Genomic DNA, 15877 nt, shown 5'->3' with positions numbered 1-15877 from the left:
GCCCTTGCCTGTAATAGGGCTCCATAGGAAAGTAGTAAAATCATCATAGATCTGAACTTTTCATTGATACCATTCTGGGGTGTGTATGACTTTTTGATCACTTATTAAATTTTTTTGTAGAAAATGAAGCGACCAAAAACGGCGAATCAGCCATTTGGATGCTTTTTTCCGTTTTGCTGTTTGCCGTATGGGGAATATATTTTTATACTATGGGCGTTTTCGCATTTTTGAAAATTTTTTTAGTTCACTTGAATGGGTCCGCAAATCCGGAGATGCGGAATCGTGCAGAATGGAACCCTACAGAAGCACTACGGAGTGCATCCGTGGGGTTTCGTCTCGTACTTCCGTTACGCAAAAAGATAGAACATGTTCTATCTTTTTGCAGATCACGGACCCATTAAAGTGAATGGGTCCGCGTTCCACTGGGGCTGCCCCACGGTTGGCGTTCTTGCATTGCGACCCGCAGCACGGCGACGGGGTGCACACATTCGTGTGCAAGAGGCCTTAATGATATAGTCCACCCCCTTTTTTTTTATTGGCATTTATATGTACACTTCAGTGCTAATGTATGTATCAATGGTTTACCATAGCACATACAGAAATTGAAATGATCTGTAAAATTTATTTTTTACACTTTTATTACATTTTTATGCTTATTTGTACAGTGATTTATTTGCATATGGATTGATCACGTGGTGAGTTTTTCTGGGCATATAAATTTTGCTTTTTGCACTGGGTGATTTTCAAAAATTTTATTCGGCTGCTTCACCAAATTTATCCATGAAATTCACTTTATTACAAATTAATTTGTGTTAAATCAGGTCTATCCCGGTCTGCAGTTAAACTTTAGGGAGAATGTATCTTGGTGTATCACTGTACATTGCAGCAACATGCATAGCTAGTCCTTTCTGGTAGCGAAACAGTTCCTGTCCATCAGAATAACAGGCAGGTCTCATATATGGATGTGTGCATCATCGTGCAGGCCACCAACAGTTCTAGCTAAACCAAAAGAAAAACATACAGCAGCCTTCAGTAAAGCAAAAAACTAAAAGCTGCACACCCTTGCAGGAGCTGTGTCCCAATGACTCTTTAGTGGAAAAAATAAGGACATGGAGGCAGCGCCAATAAAGTAGTGGATTAAAAAAGGTTCTTGTAATCCATGTTGTGGCAGTGCAGACACATGCCTTAGAATAACTTCTGTTAGCTGTAGAATGACTGTGTGTCAGTATTAGGCCTCTTGCACACGACCGTATGTCTTTTTCAGTATTTTGCGATCCGCAAAAAATACGGATGATGTCCGTGTGCATTCCGTTTTTTGCAAAACAGAACAGCTGGCCCCTGATAGAACAGTACTATCCTTGTCCGTTATGTGGACAATGTTCTATCTTTGAACGGAAATACGGAAACGGAAGGTATATGGAGTACCTTCCGTATTTTTTTGCGGATTCATTGAAATTAATGGTTCCATATACGGAACGCAAAAAACGGAACAGAAACGGGGAAAAAAAACCTTAGTGTGCAAGAGGCCTTAGGCTTAGTTCGCACTTCACTTATTTGGTCAGTTATCCTCATCAGTTATTGTCAGCCCAAAGCAGGTGCGGGTCAAAACCACAGAACAGGTGCAGATCTATTTATGATACCTGATCTGAGAGTAGGCTTGGCTCCTGAATTTGGCTCACAATAAGTGATGGAAATAACTTTTTTTAATTTAAAACTTTTTATTTAGGAAACAAAGTTAAAACAAATGCATAGTAAATCAATAGCATTATAATTCTTGTCCCTCATTTTTTCTCTATTCCCAACACCCACTCAGCCCAAACTTAACCTCCCTCTCTTGTGATGCGTCTCTAAAGAAGAAGAAAAAAAACTAAAGAAATGGATATGGAAGGTGGGGGGGGGGGACAATAGAAAAAGAGCTACCACTTCCAACCTCCCCATATCCTAGACCATTTTCGTTCAGAATTTCTTTGGTTATATAAAACATTCTCGTATCTCTTGACCTTATTAACCAAATATAGCCACTCATTGAGCTTTGGAGTATTTCGTGAGATCCAGACTCGAATAATCAACAGTCTGGATAGAAACATAATTCTAATCAAAAGAATCTTTTTGTACTTATGGCAGTTTACCTTAGCTAGTATCAAGCACTCAGGTGTAAACGGAATTACTACGCTCAGTTTTTGGGTGATAGAATTCTGAATTGAACCCCAGTAAACTTTAAGATCTGGACACAACCAAAGCATGTGCAAAAAATCCACCCGCTGTGGATCACACCATGGGCAATTCAAAGTTTCTCTTAAACCACATTTATTAAGCCAACTCAGCGTGATATACACTCTGTGTAAAATATTAAACTGTACCAATATGTGATTCGAATTATGCGATACTAATCTTAAATAAAAAAATATATTTCCCCATTCCTGTAACGTAACCATTGGACAATCAATTCCCCAAGCCCTCTGACCCGGGAGACAGCCTTATTAAATAGTGCCTTAACTAATAATTTATATGACCCCTTAATGCCTTTTGTCGTACATTTCGCCGGGCTGATCGGGCGGTGCAGGAGCTACGCCCGCCCGATCAGTCACTGATAGCCGGACCCCTGCTGTATGCGCGGCATTGGTGAAAACACAGATGCCGGCACATTAATCCTTGATGTGCTGTGGTCAGCTCTGACCGCGGCACGTGCGATGTCCTTGCGGGGATCGGAGTAGCCATCTGGTCCCCGCTCTGCTGTGAGCGGGACCTGATGGCTGGGAAGGCAGCCCGATGCCTTCCTTAGGCATCGTGGCTACCTTCCGTGACAGCCTGTGAGATCCAGCCCCCTGGATCTTACAGGCAAGCAGGCTGAAGTGTATTACATTCAGTAATACACTTACAGCCAATGCTTTACAATACAGAAGTATTGTAAAGCATTGTAAAGAGGATCAGACCCCCAAAAGTTGAAGTCCCAGAGTGGGACAAAGAATAAAGTGAAAAAATGACTAAAAAAAAGTAAAAAAAAAAAAAAAAAGTTTCAAGTAAAAAAAAAAAAAAAAAACGTCCTTTTCCCAAAATAAATAAAAATATAGGGAAGAAAAGTTGACATATTAGGTATCCCTCATCCTTATCGACCGGCTCTATAAAAAATATCACATGACCTAACCCCTCAGGTGAACACCGTAAAAAAATAAAAACTGTGCTAAAAAAAAAACTTTTTTTTTTGCAAGCAGCGTTTTGGTGTCCGCCTCCAGAGCGGAACGGAGGCAAACTGATGCATTCTGAACGGATCCTTATCCATTCAGAATGCATTAGGGCAGGGCTCCAGATGGCGACCAAAATGGTTGCCAATGCGACTTAGAATTTACAAATGGCGACAAGACTTTTTAGTCTTGTCGCCATTTGCGACTAGACCCGCCGCCGCAGCTCTGCAGTTGAATACAGCGGCGGGCACAGGAGATGATAGTTCTCTGCCCCGCCGCCGATGTTCTTCTCAGCAGCGCAGTGGAGAAGGAGTCTCCCTCCCCCTGTGCTGCTGCCGCCACCAATAAGAAGAGACGGGAGGAGGAGGAGGGGCTGTGGCCACTGCGCCACCAATGAAGATAACTGTCTGACTGTTTATCCATTATTGCTGCCATTTGTGTTTGCCCGCTGTCTCACCCTAAGCTACTTTACCTGCCGCGGCTCTATCAGAATCATCTGTGGAGTCACTCTGAATATACAGCTGCGGGGTTTCGCCCTAGGCGCTACACTAGTTATACTAGTCTACACCAGTGCTGCCTCTGTTCTGTTGCTGGATGTTGAACTGTCCTGTTTGAACATTGAATATTGAATACTGTCTTGTCACTTTTTTTTCTGAGCCCCGGACCTATGAGCCCCAGGTAGCTGCTTGGGTCCATTATCCTGTGAGTGTGCGAAGGCTGCTAAACAACATATGCGTGAGTAATGACTGCTGAATAACGTAGGCGGATTGCGCCGAAGACACCGGGAGAATCCCACCCTGAAGCTATCCGCTACCCAGGACACCAGGGACTCAAGAAATAAGGAGATCGAGGATATGTAAGACTCTCTGATTACTTTTTTGCGTTAAAGGATTTCTACGACACTTCATTTAGAAATATAGAGTTTTTTGGATAATAGTAAAGGGGAAGGAGGGGGGAGGAGAAAGGAAAAAAAAAGGCGACCAAAACTACCTAATAGAAAGTCGATCGGAACATCCTCTCCTAAAGGGGGCACTGTAAGGACACAATTAGATAAATATCTCAAATCCCCTCCTCCGTTAACTAAGACAAGGAGTAATCAGAAACAAACACCACAAATGGAGGAGTATGAAGGGAACGAAAACCCTATAAATAGGGCAGGAGAAAGCCGGGCATCAGAAGTAGATAGCCAGATGAGCAATATTGATTGCAAATTAGCGGGTATACTGGAGGCAGTCAGAACAACTAATCAATCTTTAAGCACCTTGACAACGACAGTAGCTGCAGTGCAGACCGACATCTCGGTAATCCAAAACGACTTAAATAAAATGAGGCAACGTGTCAGAGTACGTAACCCTGACTACAGAATTGCAAAAAGAATCCAGTCAGATTAAAAAAAGGATTGAAACAGTAGAAAGGGATAATAAGACACTAAAGGAAAAAATGGCAGATTTGGAGGACAGATCCCGGAGAGACAATCTTAAATTAGTGGGTTTCCCGGAAGGAGCAGAAAAAGATGACCCCACAGGTTTTGTTCAAAAATGGCTGTCAAATAATGTAACAACTGCAGAGGCAGCGGCAACACTCTGTCACTACCAGAGCTTTGAGACGTTCTCACAGCTCTGTTTTGTATACATTCCACCCCCCTTCACGACAACGGTACTAGGTAGATTGATGGATTATATCTCAGCGCGAGAGGAGTGCCTGGTGCTGGTGATGGGCGATTTCAACTCGGTCATGGATATTAAAAAAGATAGGATCTCTACTATAACCAATTATGATTCTTACCTTGGGTCAAGTACCCTACTATCCAGAATGTGTAAAGAAATGGCTTTGGTTGATATATGGCGAACGCTTTATGGAAATAAGCAAGTATATTCATGCTTTAGTAAGACATACAGATCCATGTCGCGAGTTGATCTGGCCCTCGCCAGCCCCGGGCTTGTGAATAGGGTTAAAAAAATGAATTATGAACGTCATGGTGTTTCCGATCACAGCTCGGTCATGGTAATATTAGATAGCTACACTAAACCAAACCCAAATAGGATTTTTAAACTTAATCCCCATTGGATGACATTAATAGGGGACGTGGATAAGATTAATGATGAAATAAAGCTCTTTTGGAGCAAGAACGTCAACTCAACACACATCCACATGGTCTGGGACTCGCTTAAGGCATACCTTCGGGGTATATATTCACATCGAATTAGGAAACAGAAAAACGTTTTCGCCCAAACCCAAAAAGAAATAGAAGGTTTACTCGGTCAGATAATGAACGAGATTATCTATGCAAATACCCCAGAAAAACAACTTCAACTTAAAAAAGTGCAAGCTGAATATAAACAATATCTATATAAAAAAGCTCAGACTAAAATGTTATTTTCAGGGTTGAGAACTTTTAGCGAGTCCGGTAAACCAAGTAGACTGTTATCTATGATAGTAAAAAATCAAAGGGGGAGCAATAATATAGCTGGAATCAGGACAGAGGCAGGAAACATTCTACGGGACCCTGATGATATCCTAAGGGAATTTACCCGATACTTTTCGACGCTATACCAAGCTGGGACTAAAAATCAGGGAGGAAAAATAGATCAATATCTCGACAATATTAAGATCCCTGAATTTGACCAACAAGACATTGACTGGTTGAATAGACCTATCCAACTGACCGAGCTCCAAAACACGTTGCACTCTATTAAAGGTAACACATCCCCAGGGGTGGATGGGTTTCCATTCGAACTATACCGAAAACATGGGGGAATCATTCTCCCCCTAATGTTGGAGGTACTAAACCATTCATGGATAAAAGGTTCCCTACCCCCCTCATGTATGGAAGCAACCATCACATTGATCCCCAAAAAACGGCAAGACCCGTTGTCGGTCACATCCTATCGCCCCGTCTCCCTGTTGAACACAGATTACAAAATTCTCGCTAAACTGTTAGCCAATAGATTAAAAACAGTTATCCATAAAGTCGTCCATGCAGACCAAACCGGGTTTATTCCCAAAAGGAATATACAGGATAACGTAAGGAGAGCTTTTTTGAATATCCAGATGGGGGATGGGGGGACTGCTCCATCCTGTCCTTGGACGGCGCTAAGGCCTTCGACAGGGTGGAGTGGCCCTTCCTTTGGAGAGTAATGTCTCGGGTTAAAATGGGTGAATACTTTTCCAGATGGGTCCGTATTCTGTATCAAAGCCCGGTATCCAGGGTCCGAATTAACAGTGAATATTCAGTTCCCTTCCCTGTGACCCGAGGAACACGCCAGGGATGCCCCCTCTCCCCCTTGCTCTTCTCGCTGTTCTTGGAGCCAATGGCATGTAAAATTAGAGCAGATAGGGAGATAGCCGGTTTTGGGTGCGAGGGAGAGGCGGACAAAATAAGTCTCTATGCGGACGACATGCTACTGTTCCTGGGGAGAGGATATATGAATTTGCCTAGGGTTATGGACAGCCTGGATGAATTTGGATCCCTATCGGGATATGAGATAAACTGGAAAAAATCAAAATTTCTCCCATTAAGACGTCCGGTCCCTCCCGAGCATAAATTTCAGGTTAGTATACTGACCCCAGTAGATTCCTTATTATATTTAGGTATTCAGATCGGGACCAAACTGGAGCATTATACGAAACTAAATATACTCCCAATAATAGATAGAGTTAAGGGAAAGATTAGAACATGGCTAAAACTCCCCTTATCACAAATCAACCGTATAGCACTTATAAAAATGTCGCTATTACCAATGTTATTATATATACTCAATGCCAGTCCAATAACGATAGAAGACAAATTCTTCAATAAGTTAGAGACCCTCTTTAATGAATTAATATGGGGGCGCAAACGGGTTAGAATTAAGATACAATATTTGTATAAAGAAGAGGGTGGAGTTTCTATCCCTTTTCTTAAAGGATATTATATAGCTGCCCAACTGAGATGGTGTGTGAGAAATCGAAAGAATAAATGCATTTGGCCTATCTTTGGAGAGTACTGTAGACCCTGGGAGGATCTTTTTCACATTCTTGAAGCCGGTATCATGGAGAAGAGAATAATAATGAATCCGTTCGGTAGAATGCTTGGGCACATTTGGAAACAAGTCAAATTTATGGTTGGAGTACACCAAGCAGTCCAGTATACCCCATTATGGGGGAATGTACACCTTCCACAAATTATGCAACTGGGTGACGTGGAACATTGGGAAAAATATGGGATATATCTAATTTCACAGGTTTTCCACAAAGGACAGATTAAACCCCTTAATGAAATCCTACCAGATAATACATTAGGGTTTATGGATAAATTTCGATATGAACAATTACGACACGCTATACAATACACGGAGAATAGGAGTTATTTAAATATTGTGCGTAACACTTTTTTAGATTCTTGTCAAGAAATGACTTTCAACACTTCTATATCACACATATATGCAAAGTTAAAAGATGAATATACTAAAACAATCACATTTAGAGGTGAGGTTAAATGGGAAAGGGAATTGCAAAAGGGGGAACCTATTTCGTGGAATATCGTTTATAGAAATATCAAAAGATCGACGGTCTCTCCCGCTCATGCATGGATTCTTTTGAAAATCATACACCATCTCTACTACTCCAGCATTATTGCATACCATCTACAAGGACAGGAAACAGAACTGTTATAAATGCGGTAAAGACAGAGGAGATTATAAACACTTGTTGTGGGAATGCCTAGGGATAAAGGACTAGGGATTAAAATATTCCGGAAACTACAGGATAGTTCCCCTATGGAATATGAAGCTTGTATTGAATATGTTATCCTGGGCACTCTCCCAGAGATAGACAAAAATAAAACTGAGCAGACACTTTGGTTTCGGGGCATCACCCTGGCCAAAATAATAATTGTTAAATACTGGGGCACCACGGAATATCCCAGTTATCACGAGTGGAGGGAGCGGATGAACAGGGTTAAGCAATATGAACACATCCTCGCCCAAACAGCGGGGAAGAAGGCAGCCTGGCTGCGGATATGGGGCAATTGGAAATAACAACACTAGGTGTAACGACAATGTAACGACAGTAGCTCCGTGGAAAAAAAAGGGGGTTGGAGGGGGGGACGGGGGTAAAAAATAAGAGGGAAATTTAATACTAGATGAGATGATGTATCACTGTTTTGTAATATTGAAATGGAAGATTGTACTTTTTCACACTCTGAAAATAAAAAGATTAAAATAAAAATAAAATAAAAAATGAAGATAACTGTTAGTACAAATACAGGAGGCGGGTGCTGGAATCAAATAGCCGGCACCCGACCTCTATGACAGGGTACTGCACCTGAGGGGTTAACTGCAGCGGATCGCAGCTTACTGTCATAGAGGTCGGGTGCAGCTTCTTTGATTCCGGTGTTCTGAGATATTTTCCTACCTCAGATATTTTCCTACCCGCGAACTGAGCATGCTCAGTACAAGTGAAGTCCCCACTCCCCACCCATTAGATTTTTCTACTGCTTCTGTTCCAGGTCTGCTGGATTCATTGTGTCTCCTGCTGCCACATGTAAGTTCCTACTGGTTTTAAATTGTTGAATGTGACAGCAGGAGACACAATGAATCCAGCAGACCTGGAACAGAAGCAGTAGGAAAATCTAATGGGTGGGGAGAATGGGTGGGAACTTTACATGTGGGTGGGGACTTCACTTGTACTGAGCATGCTCAGTTCGCGGGTAGGAAAATATCTCAGAATACCGGCACCCGCCTCCTGTATTAGTATTAACAGGTCAATTATCTTCATTGGTGGCGCAGTGCGCCCCCCCAGTATAATAAACATTGGTGGCTCAGTGCGCCCCCCCCCAACACCCCAGTATAATAAACATTGGTAGCACAGAGCGCCCCCCCAGTATTATAAACGTTGGTGGCTCAGTGCGCCCCCCCCAACACCCCAGTATAATAAACATTGGTGGCTCAGTGCGCCCCCCCAACACCCCAGTATTATAAACATTGGTGGCGCAGTGTGCCCCCCCAACATAATAAACATTGGTGGCGCAGTGGGCAGTGCCAATGAGGGTTAAAAAATTTTTTCAATATTAACTCACCTCCTCCAATTGATCGCGTAGCTGCTGGTCTCCTGTTCTTTCTTCAGGACCTGTGGTGACGTCACTGAGCTCCATCACATGGTCCATTACCATGGTGATGGATCATGTGATATATCATGTGATGAGCACAGTGATGTCACCATAGTTCCTTTGACAGGTCCTGAAGAAAGAACAGGAGACTGGATGCTATGCGATCAATTGGAGAAGGTGAGTTAATTTTTTTTAACCCTCATTGGCACTGCCCACTGCGCCACCAATGTTTATTATACTGGGGTGTTGGGGGGGCGCACTGCGCCACCAATGTTTATTATACTGGGGTGTTGGGGGGGTGCACTGCGCCACCAATGTTTATTATAATGTGGTGTTGGGGGGGGGGGCGCTGCGCCACCAATGTTTATTATACTGGGGTGTTGGGGGGGGGGGGAGGCGCACTGCGCCACCAATGTTTATTATACTGGGGTGTATATAATGTTTATTATATTGACCTTCTACTAAGCATTCTGTATTAAAGAATGCTATTATTTTTCCTAATAACCATGTTATAAGGGAAAATAATACAGTGAATAGACTTTCATCCTAGCAACCATGCGTGAAAATCGCACCGCATCCGCACTTGCTTGCGATTTTCACGCAGCCCCATTAACTTCTATAGGGCCTGCATTGCGTGAAAAACGCACAACATAGAGCATGCTGCGATTTTCACGCAACGCACAAGTGATGCGTGAAAATCACCTCTCATGTACACAGCCCCATAGAAGTGAATGGGTCCGGATTCAGCGCGGGTGCAATGCGTTCACCTCACGCATTGCACCCGCACAGAAATCTCGCCCATGTGAAAGGGGCCTAAGGGTGAATAGGACAAGGGTTCCAGCCCCTAAGGGGGCTAATAGTAAGTAAAAAAAAAACACAAACACTAAGGCTACTTTCCCACTTGCAGCAGTGTGATCCAGCAAGCAGTTCCGCCAATCTGGATGTGACTGAAAGCATTTGCAAGAACGAATCCATCTCTCCGCTTGTCATGCGGACAGACGGATCCGTCTTGTATCTTTTTACACATTTTTACCGAGGATGGATCCGGCACTAATACATTCCTATGGGGAAAAATGCATCTGCATCCTGAACGAATTACTCTCCATTCAGAATGCATGGGGATATACCTGATCAGTTCTCAAGCCCTGGCTGCCATAGTCGGCTCCCTGCTGCTGCGTGCACTATGCACAGGGCAGCAGGAAGAGTGTGAAGTCCTATTCACCCTAATAGAGCTCTATCAGGGTGAATAGGACAAGGAATTAAAAGAACCCGGTTCTAGCCCCTAAGGAGGCTAAAAGTTATTAAATAAAAAGTTTAACCCCCCCGAAATGTAGAATATATCGCATAACGCACATGCTTAAAATTATATCGCAATATAGATTTTAGGCCATATCGCCCACCCCTAGTTCACATCACTATTTATTTTTACGTTCTTCTGATCCTTCCCTTATTTGCTGCTTCGGAAGACAACACCTGGGGTCCAGCCGTATCCAGGAAGGAGCACCGTGACACTCACTTACACTAGAAGGGACATTGTAGGCCACCCTATACCACTCGCCCATTCCTACACCTGGGTACCAACACCATTTCTTGAAGGAACTCTGTCCCGTTGTTGCTTCACGGCAACTGGCATTACAAATATTTCTTAAAGGAACCCTTTGCCGCTGTCGGACATTGCACATCCCTCTGGTGTAGTTTTTGTCCCTATTTATCTTTTTTGAGCTGTACATAGTTTACTTGATCATTTCACGTCAACAATGATTACTTTTATTCCTGCACAAGACGTTTAAATTTCAGTAGAAGAGGACATATCACAGTATACAACACATGCCTTTCAAGGTGTATGTTTGTGCTAGTTTGTTACATCATTATTGCGACAGTATCATTTTATTATTTTAACGTATAGTAAATCTACCACATGTCTAGAATGAAAAGATTTATTGAGGGCTTTTCATACATCATCATTTAAAAAAAATTCTAATCCAAATGTCCTGATTTCACAAAGGTTCAATGCTCTCCCTCGTAGTTTAATGATCTTCTTCATAGCAGCAGTGAAGAAAAGATTCCAATGGAAGGCAATATACACGGCTTGTGAGTTATGAGTTGATCACTCCATTATAACCTGTTACAAAAACAAAATCAGCTATTTTATTGGCAGTTACTGAAATAATGTTACATTTATAGAATTAGAATTCAGAAAATTATTCATGGCAAACAATTTCTTCTGATTCAGATTTGGATATCTACGAGGAACACCACATAGGAAACATTTATTAATATGCTTTACAGAGCCCTTTGGAGTAATTCAATGATTCATTGATTAAAGGGGTTTTCTGAGTTTATGATATTGATGAGTTATCCTCTGTATAGGTCCTCAATATCTGATCCGTTGGAGTCTGACACCCAGCTCCCCATGATCATTTGTTGCCTGCAGCCTCTGTTGCCAGAAGTACAGCACAATGTAGTGTGTGACTATGTTTCTCCGTGCCACATTACTAACATTTTCATGCTCTTACTAATAGAATTATTTGAATTGCTTGAGGTGTAACTTGAAGTTCCTGGGCCCCAGTGAAAAATCAGTAATGTCCCCCCATTTTTCATGTGCTATACTAGTGTTTCTTATGTGGATAAGGAGCTTTTGAGCCTCCTCAGATACTAGGGCCTGGGTGCAACTGTACCTTCAAGCCCTATGTGCTGCTGAGCTGCAGTATCCCGGCAATGCTACTACAATTTGGAAGCAGTTGTTCTGATGCTGGAGGCTGCAGAGAACAGTAGGGGTGCTGGGTGTCTGAACCTCCGCTATCAATATTAGGAGCCCAGAAACTCCCTTTATGAAGACTAGTGCAAATCATGTTGGTTATTTTAGAAAAGTCTACCAGCTATTAAATGCTGGCAATGCACTTTTTAATGACTAAATGATTGAAAGCTATTCCTTCTGGCCCCCCATACACATGCACGTTCAGTTCAACCAAGTGTGCATGTGTTCTTAATAGGGAGCGGTGAGAAAGTTGCTGCCAGACTCCTCTGCCAAAGGTTAATGTTCCCTAGGAGCAAAAGGATCAGCATGTTAACATCTAACTGTGCAATCTTTCTCCAGTATCTGCCATCTGAGGAAAAATGAGAAATTTCCATACTTATTTGATGGACAGGTGGTCCCACCAAAATTTTGCAGGTTCCGCCGAGACACTAATGTTATGGCCAGTGTAAGGTATATCTGTTGTTTCAGAGGATTTTCAGAATAAGCTGCCGTGTGTGTACATGAGGATTAACACTACATCTGGCCATGAACTGATTTCTATCTAGCAGTTTCAACTCTGCAGTCTCTATCTCTAATTTCTTGAGGAGATAGTGGATGGAGACCAGCTTCTGCGATGTCTGCCCATACACAGGACATGGTGAAACAGGAGGTTCTGCTCCTTATCTCTCTGCATCACATCTTCTGAAGCAGCGATGGAGGACATTATACAGCTGTACTGACCAGTTTATTGTGAAACGAGACAGCAGCACTACCTCTGTGTCAGTCTCTCTGCCTATCTCCAGCAACCACTGCCTTCTTCTCCTCCTCTCACGCTCTCTAAAGACTTCTGTTCAGTCTGATCCTTTAGTGAGCAGTTATTCATCTTCAAACAATATATAATAATAAATGGCTTTTGTGCTCCTACACCGCAAATTAGACAGCGCTGCCGTAACACAGCAGTACCGTTCCTGCTGCCACTGATAGTCACTAACACAAATCAACCTACTTATACCGCGCTAGCTGTCTCTCTACTCTCCACCATCTCTGTTCCTGTTATTCGATAAGCAATCTCTCCAGCCATAGGTCAGTATCCCATCGCACACCTGTATTGCATATGAATCACTCCTACCTCTACTACGCTTTTGCTTGAATTCACAGGATGCAGGTGGCGTGCATCCTTATTACTCTGTACACTTGGATCTTATGCAGTGAAGCGTGTTCTTGACCGTAGTGTTCCCCGGCCAGCAGCACAGCTCCTTATACTTCGTATCCTCGTCAGAGCGCTCAGTGACATCACTGTTATTGGATGTATGGATACCTTTGCAGACCAAAAGACTGATCCTACGTGTTTCGGAAAGGATCGCTTTCCTTCATCTTAGCAACCATGTCCTAGTGGTCGTCTTTTATACACTGTCCTGCTGACCTCCAGGTGCATAGAGTCCTCCTACATTTAACTCCTTCCCTTCTTAATAAACTTCGTTCACTTATTCAAATGCAAAAAAAATCAACTGTTTAGCTCTGCTGGGATCAATGTATTTAAATAAAAAATCCACTTTGTCTCCGATCTCGACATCACATTGATATCTCCTTTCTACTTCACAAATGTAAGAGCCTTTAATCTGTCCCCTATGTAATGTTTTGATAATGGATGTCCATATGTCCATCATATTTTTTCTTAATATTAGACATGTGTTCCCTTATTCTTTTCTGTAGTGGTCTCTTCGTTCGTCCCACGCACATTTCATTGCAAGGGCATGTTAATATATATATTACTCCTTCTGTTTAATAGGTAATATACTGCTGAATTGATCCACTATACCTTCCATCACTGCTTTTCACTTCAAATACTGCATTTTTTTTGTTTGAGTTCTCCTCACCATGTACATAGTTTACACAGGGGAAAAAACTTTTTCTGGCCTTTTCATTATTCTGTTTATCTTTTATCATCCTTATTCTTGTTTAACTCCTTTTATGTTGCATTTATTTGTGAGGGCCACTTTATTCCCAATGTTCTGCACATTTTTATATATAAATTTGGTTTCTCTGGAATATATTTTCCAACAACCTTATCCTGCTTCAATATATCCCAGTATTTATTGACTATGGCTCTCATCACATTAGCTTGGCCGTTATATTGGGTTATAATGGCTGTAATAATAATCTCCTGCTCTTCATTTTTACTTTTTACCCTTCTCTTATTAATGGACACCAATTCCTTCCTTTGCATATTACTCGCTTCTTTTTTCATTTCTATTTTTTTTCTGTATTGCATCTGCCTCTATCTGGCAATCTTCCTTTTTACTACAGTTTCTTCTTATATGTATAAATTCACTTGAGTACATGCTGAAGCCATCTAGGGAGGTGACAGCTTGATATAAAGCTATTAGAATCTGTTGGTGTGTTATGTTTTTATACATCAATACATTGATCCCAGCAGGGCTGAACAGTCAGGCAGAGTTGTTTGCATTTGAATAAGTGCATGCAGTTTATTAGGAAAGGAAGGAGTTAAATGTAGGATCAGTGACGTGAGTGGGCCCCACAGCAAATTTTTGAATGTGCTTCCCCCCCTGCAATTTTTTCACAATCCCATCCTCCCATGAAACCCTCACACCTGAAGCTAGTCAAGATTGCTCTCTCAGACAAGGCCCGGCAGCGTCTCCGTCCATTTCCTACAGTGTCTCTGTATATAATGTCATTTTATAATACTGTTGAGGCGGGCCCCTTCTGAGTTCGGGCCCCAAAGCAGCCACTTCGTTTGCATCTCATATAGCTAAGCACCTGTGTAGGAGGACTCTATACACAAGAAGGTCATCAGGAGAGTGTATAAAAGAAGACCACCCGGACATTATGGTATTTCTGTTGAAGGTAAGCCATCCTTACTGAAACGTGCAGGATCAGTCTTTTGGTCTGCAAAGGTATCCATGCTCAACAACAGCGACGTCACTGAGTGCTGTGCACGAGTATAAGGAGCTGTGCGGCCAGGCGGAGCACGTTCCGTTCAAAAACACGCTTTACTGCATAAGATAGACAGCGCACAAAGTAATAAGGATGGTCCTGTGAATTCAAGCAAAAGTCAACCACAAACATGTAGAGATGGGAATGATTCATATGCAATAACAGGTGTGCGATGTGATACTGACCTATCACGTATGTGAGTGCTGGAGAGATTGCTTACTGGAACGGAGATGGCGGAGGGTAGTGAGACAGCTAGCGCGGTAGCAAGTTGATTATTTGTCTTCAATGAAAAAGGATTTGATAAGTAAACTGAACAACAGTGAAGCGGGTGGACGGAGCAGGAGAAGAGTCTGAGGAGAGAGAGGCTTTTTTCTTCGATAAGATACATTACAGGTTTTTAGCATCTCTTGGATTGTGAAAAAAAATGAAACTGGTTACTCTTCAAAGTAAATTTGTCATCAGAAAATAACCTATTGTTTAAATCAAGTGTTTATCTTAAAAAGAAGTATTTTGGGGCATTTCTAATGTCACTATTAAAAAAATAAAAATCCTGCAGCTTTCAAACTGCCCACTAAGCATAACAATACCCTGACACTTCCTGTTCTATGGAGATCACTTTTCAATGCTCATTTGATTTTCATTACAGGCAGGTTTACAATGTCAGATATCACCCATATATAGATAACACACAGGGGCGGATTGGCCATAGACCTGACAGGGAAATTTCCCGGTGGGCCGATGCCGCCAAAGCCCTCCTCACGGCCGGCCAGTAGAAGTTTTTGGGGATGTATTTTGTGCTGCTGCTGGCAGTATTTTGTGATGGACTATGGTATTTGGCTCTGTTGGGGTGGTATAATGTGCCACAATATGGTATTGCTGGCCTTCCATCAGTTTGGACCCACTTTTAGTATTTTT

The 15877-nt window shown here is 42.2% G+C and overlaps 1 protein-coding gene across 2 annotated transcripts in view; it reads right to left on the bottom strand.

Moving 5' to 3' along the window:
* Positions 1–11148: 11148 nt before the first annotated feature.
* Positions 11149–15877, bottom strand: part of LOC120978784 (fibronectin type III domain-containing protein 7-like) — a 59239-nt gene continuing 54510 nt past the window's right edge. For both annotated transcript variants that reach the window (XM_040407130.1, XM_040407131.1), the window contains one exon: positions 11149–11392. In XM_040407130.1, the coding sequence (XP_040263064.1) occupies positions 11367–11392 (26 nt within the window). In that variant the 3' untranslated portion in view covers positions 11149–11366. The remainder of the gene's footprint in view (positions 11393–15877) is intronic.

The sequence above is a fragment of the Bufo bufo genome, chromosome 9 (genome assembly GCF_905171765.1).
Source record: "Bufo bufo chromosome 9, aBufBuf1.1, whole genome shotgun sequence".
Classification (NCBI taxonomy): Eukaryota; Metazoa; Chordata; class Amphibia; order Anura; family Bufonidae; genus Bufo; species Bufo bufo.
This window is presented reverse-complemented; position numbering and strand designations above follow the sequence as displayed.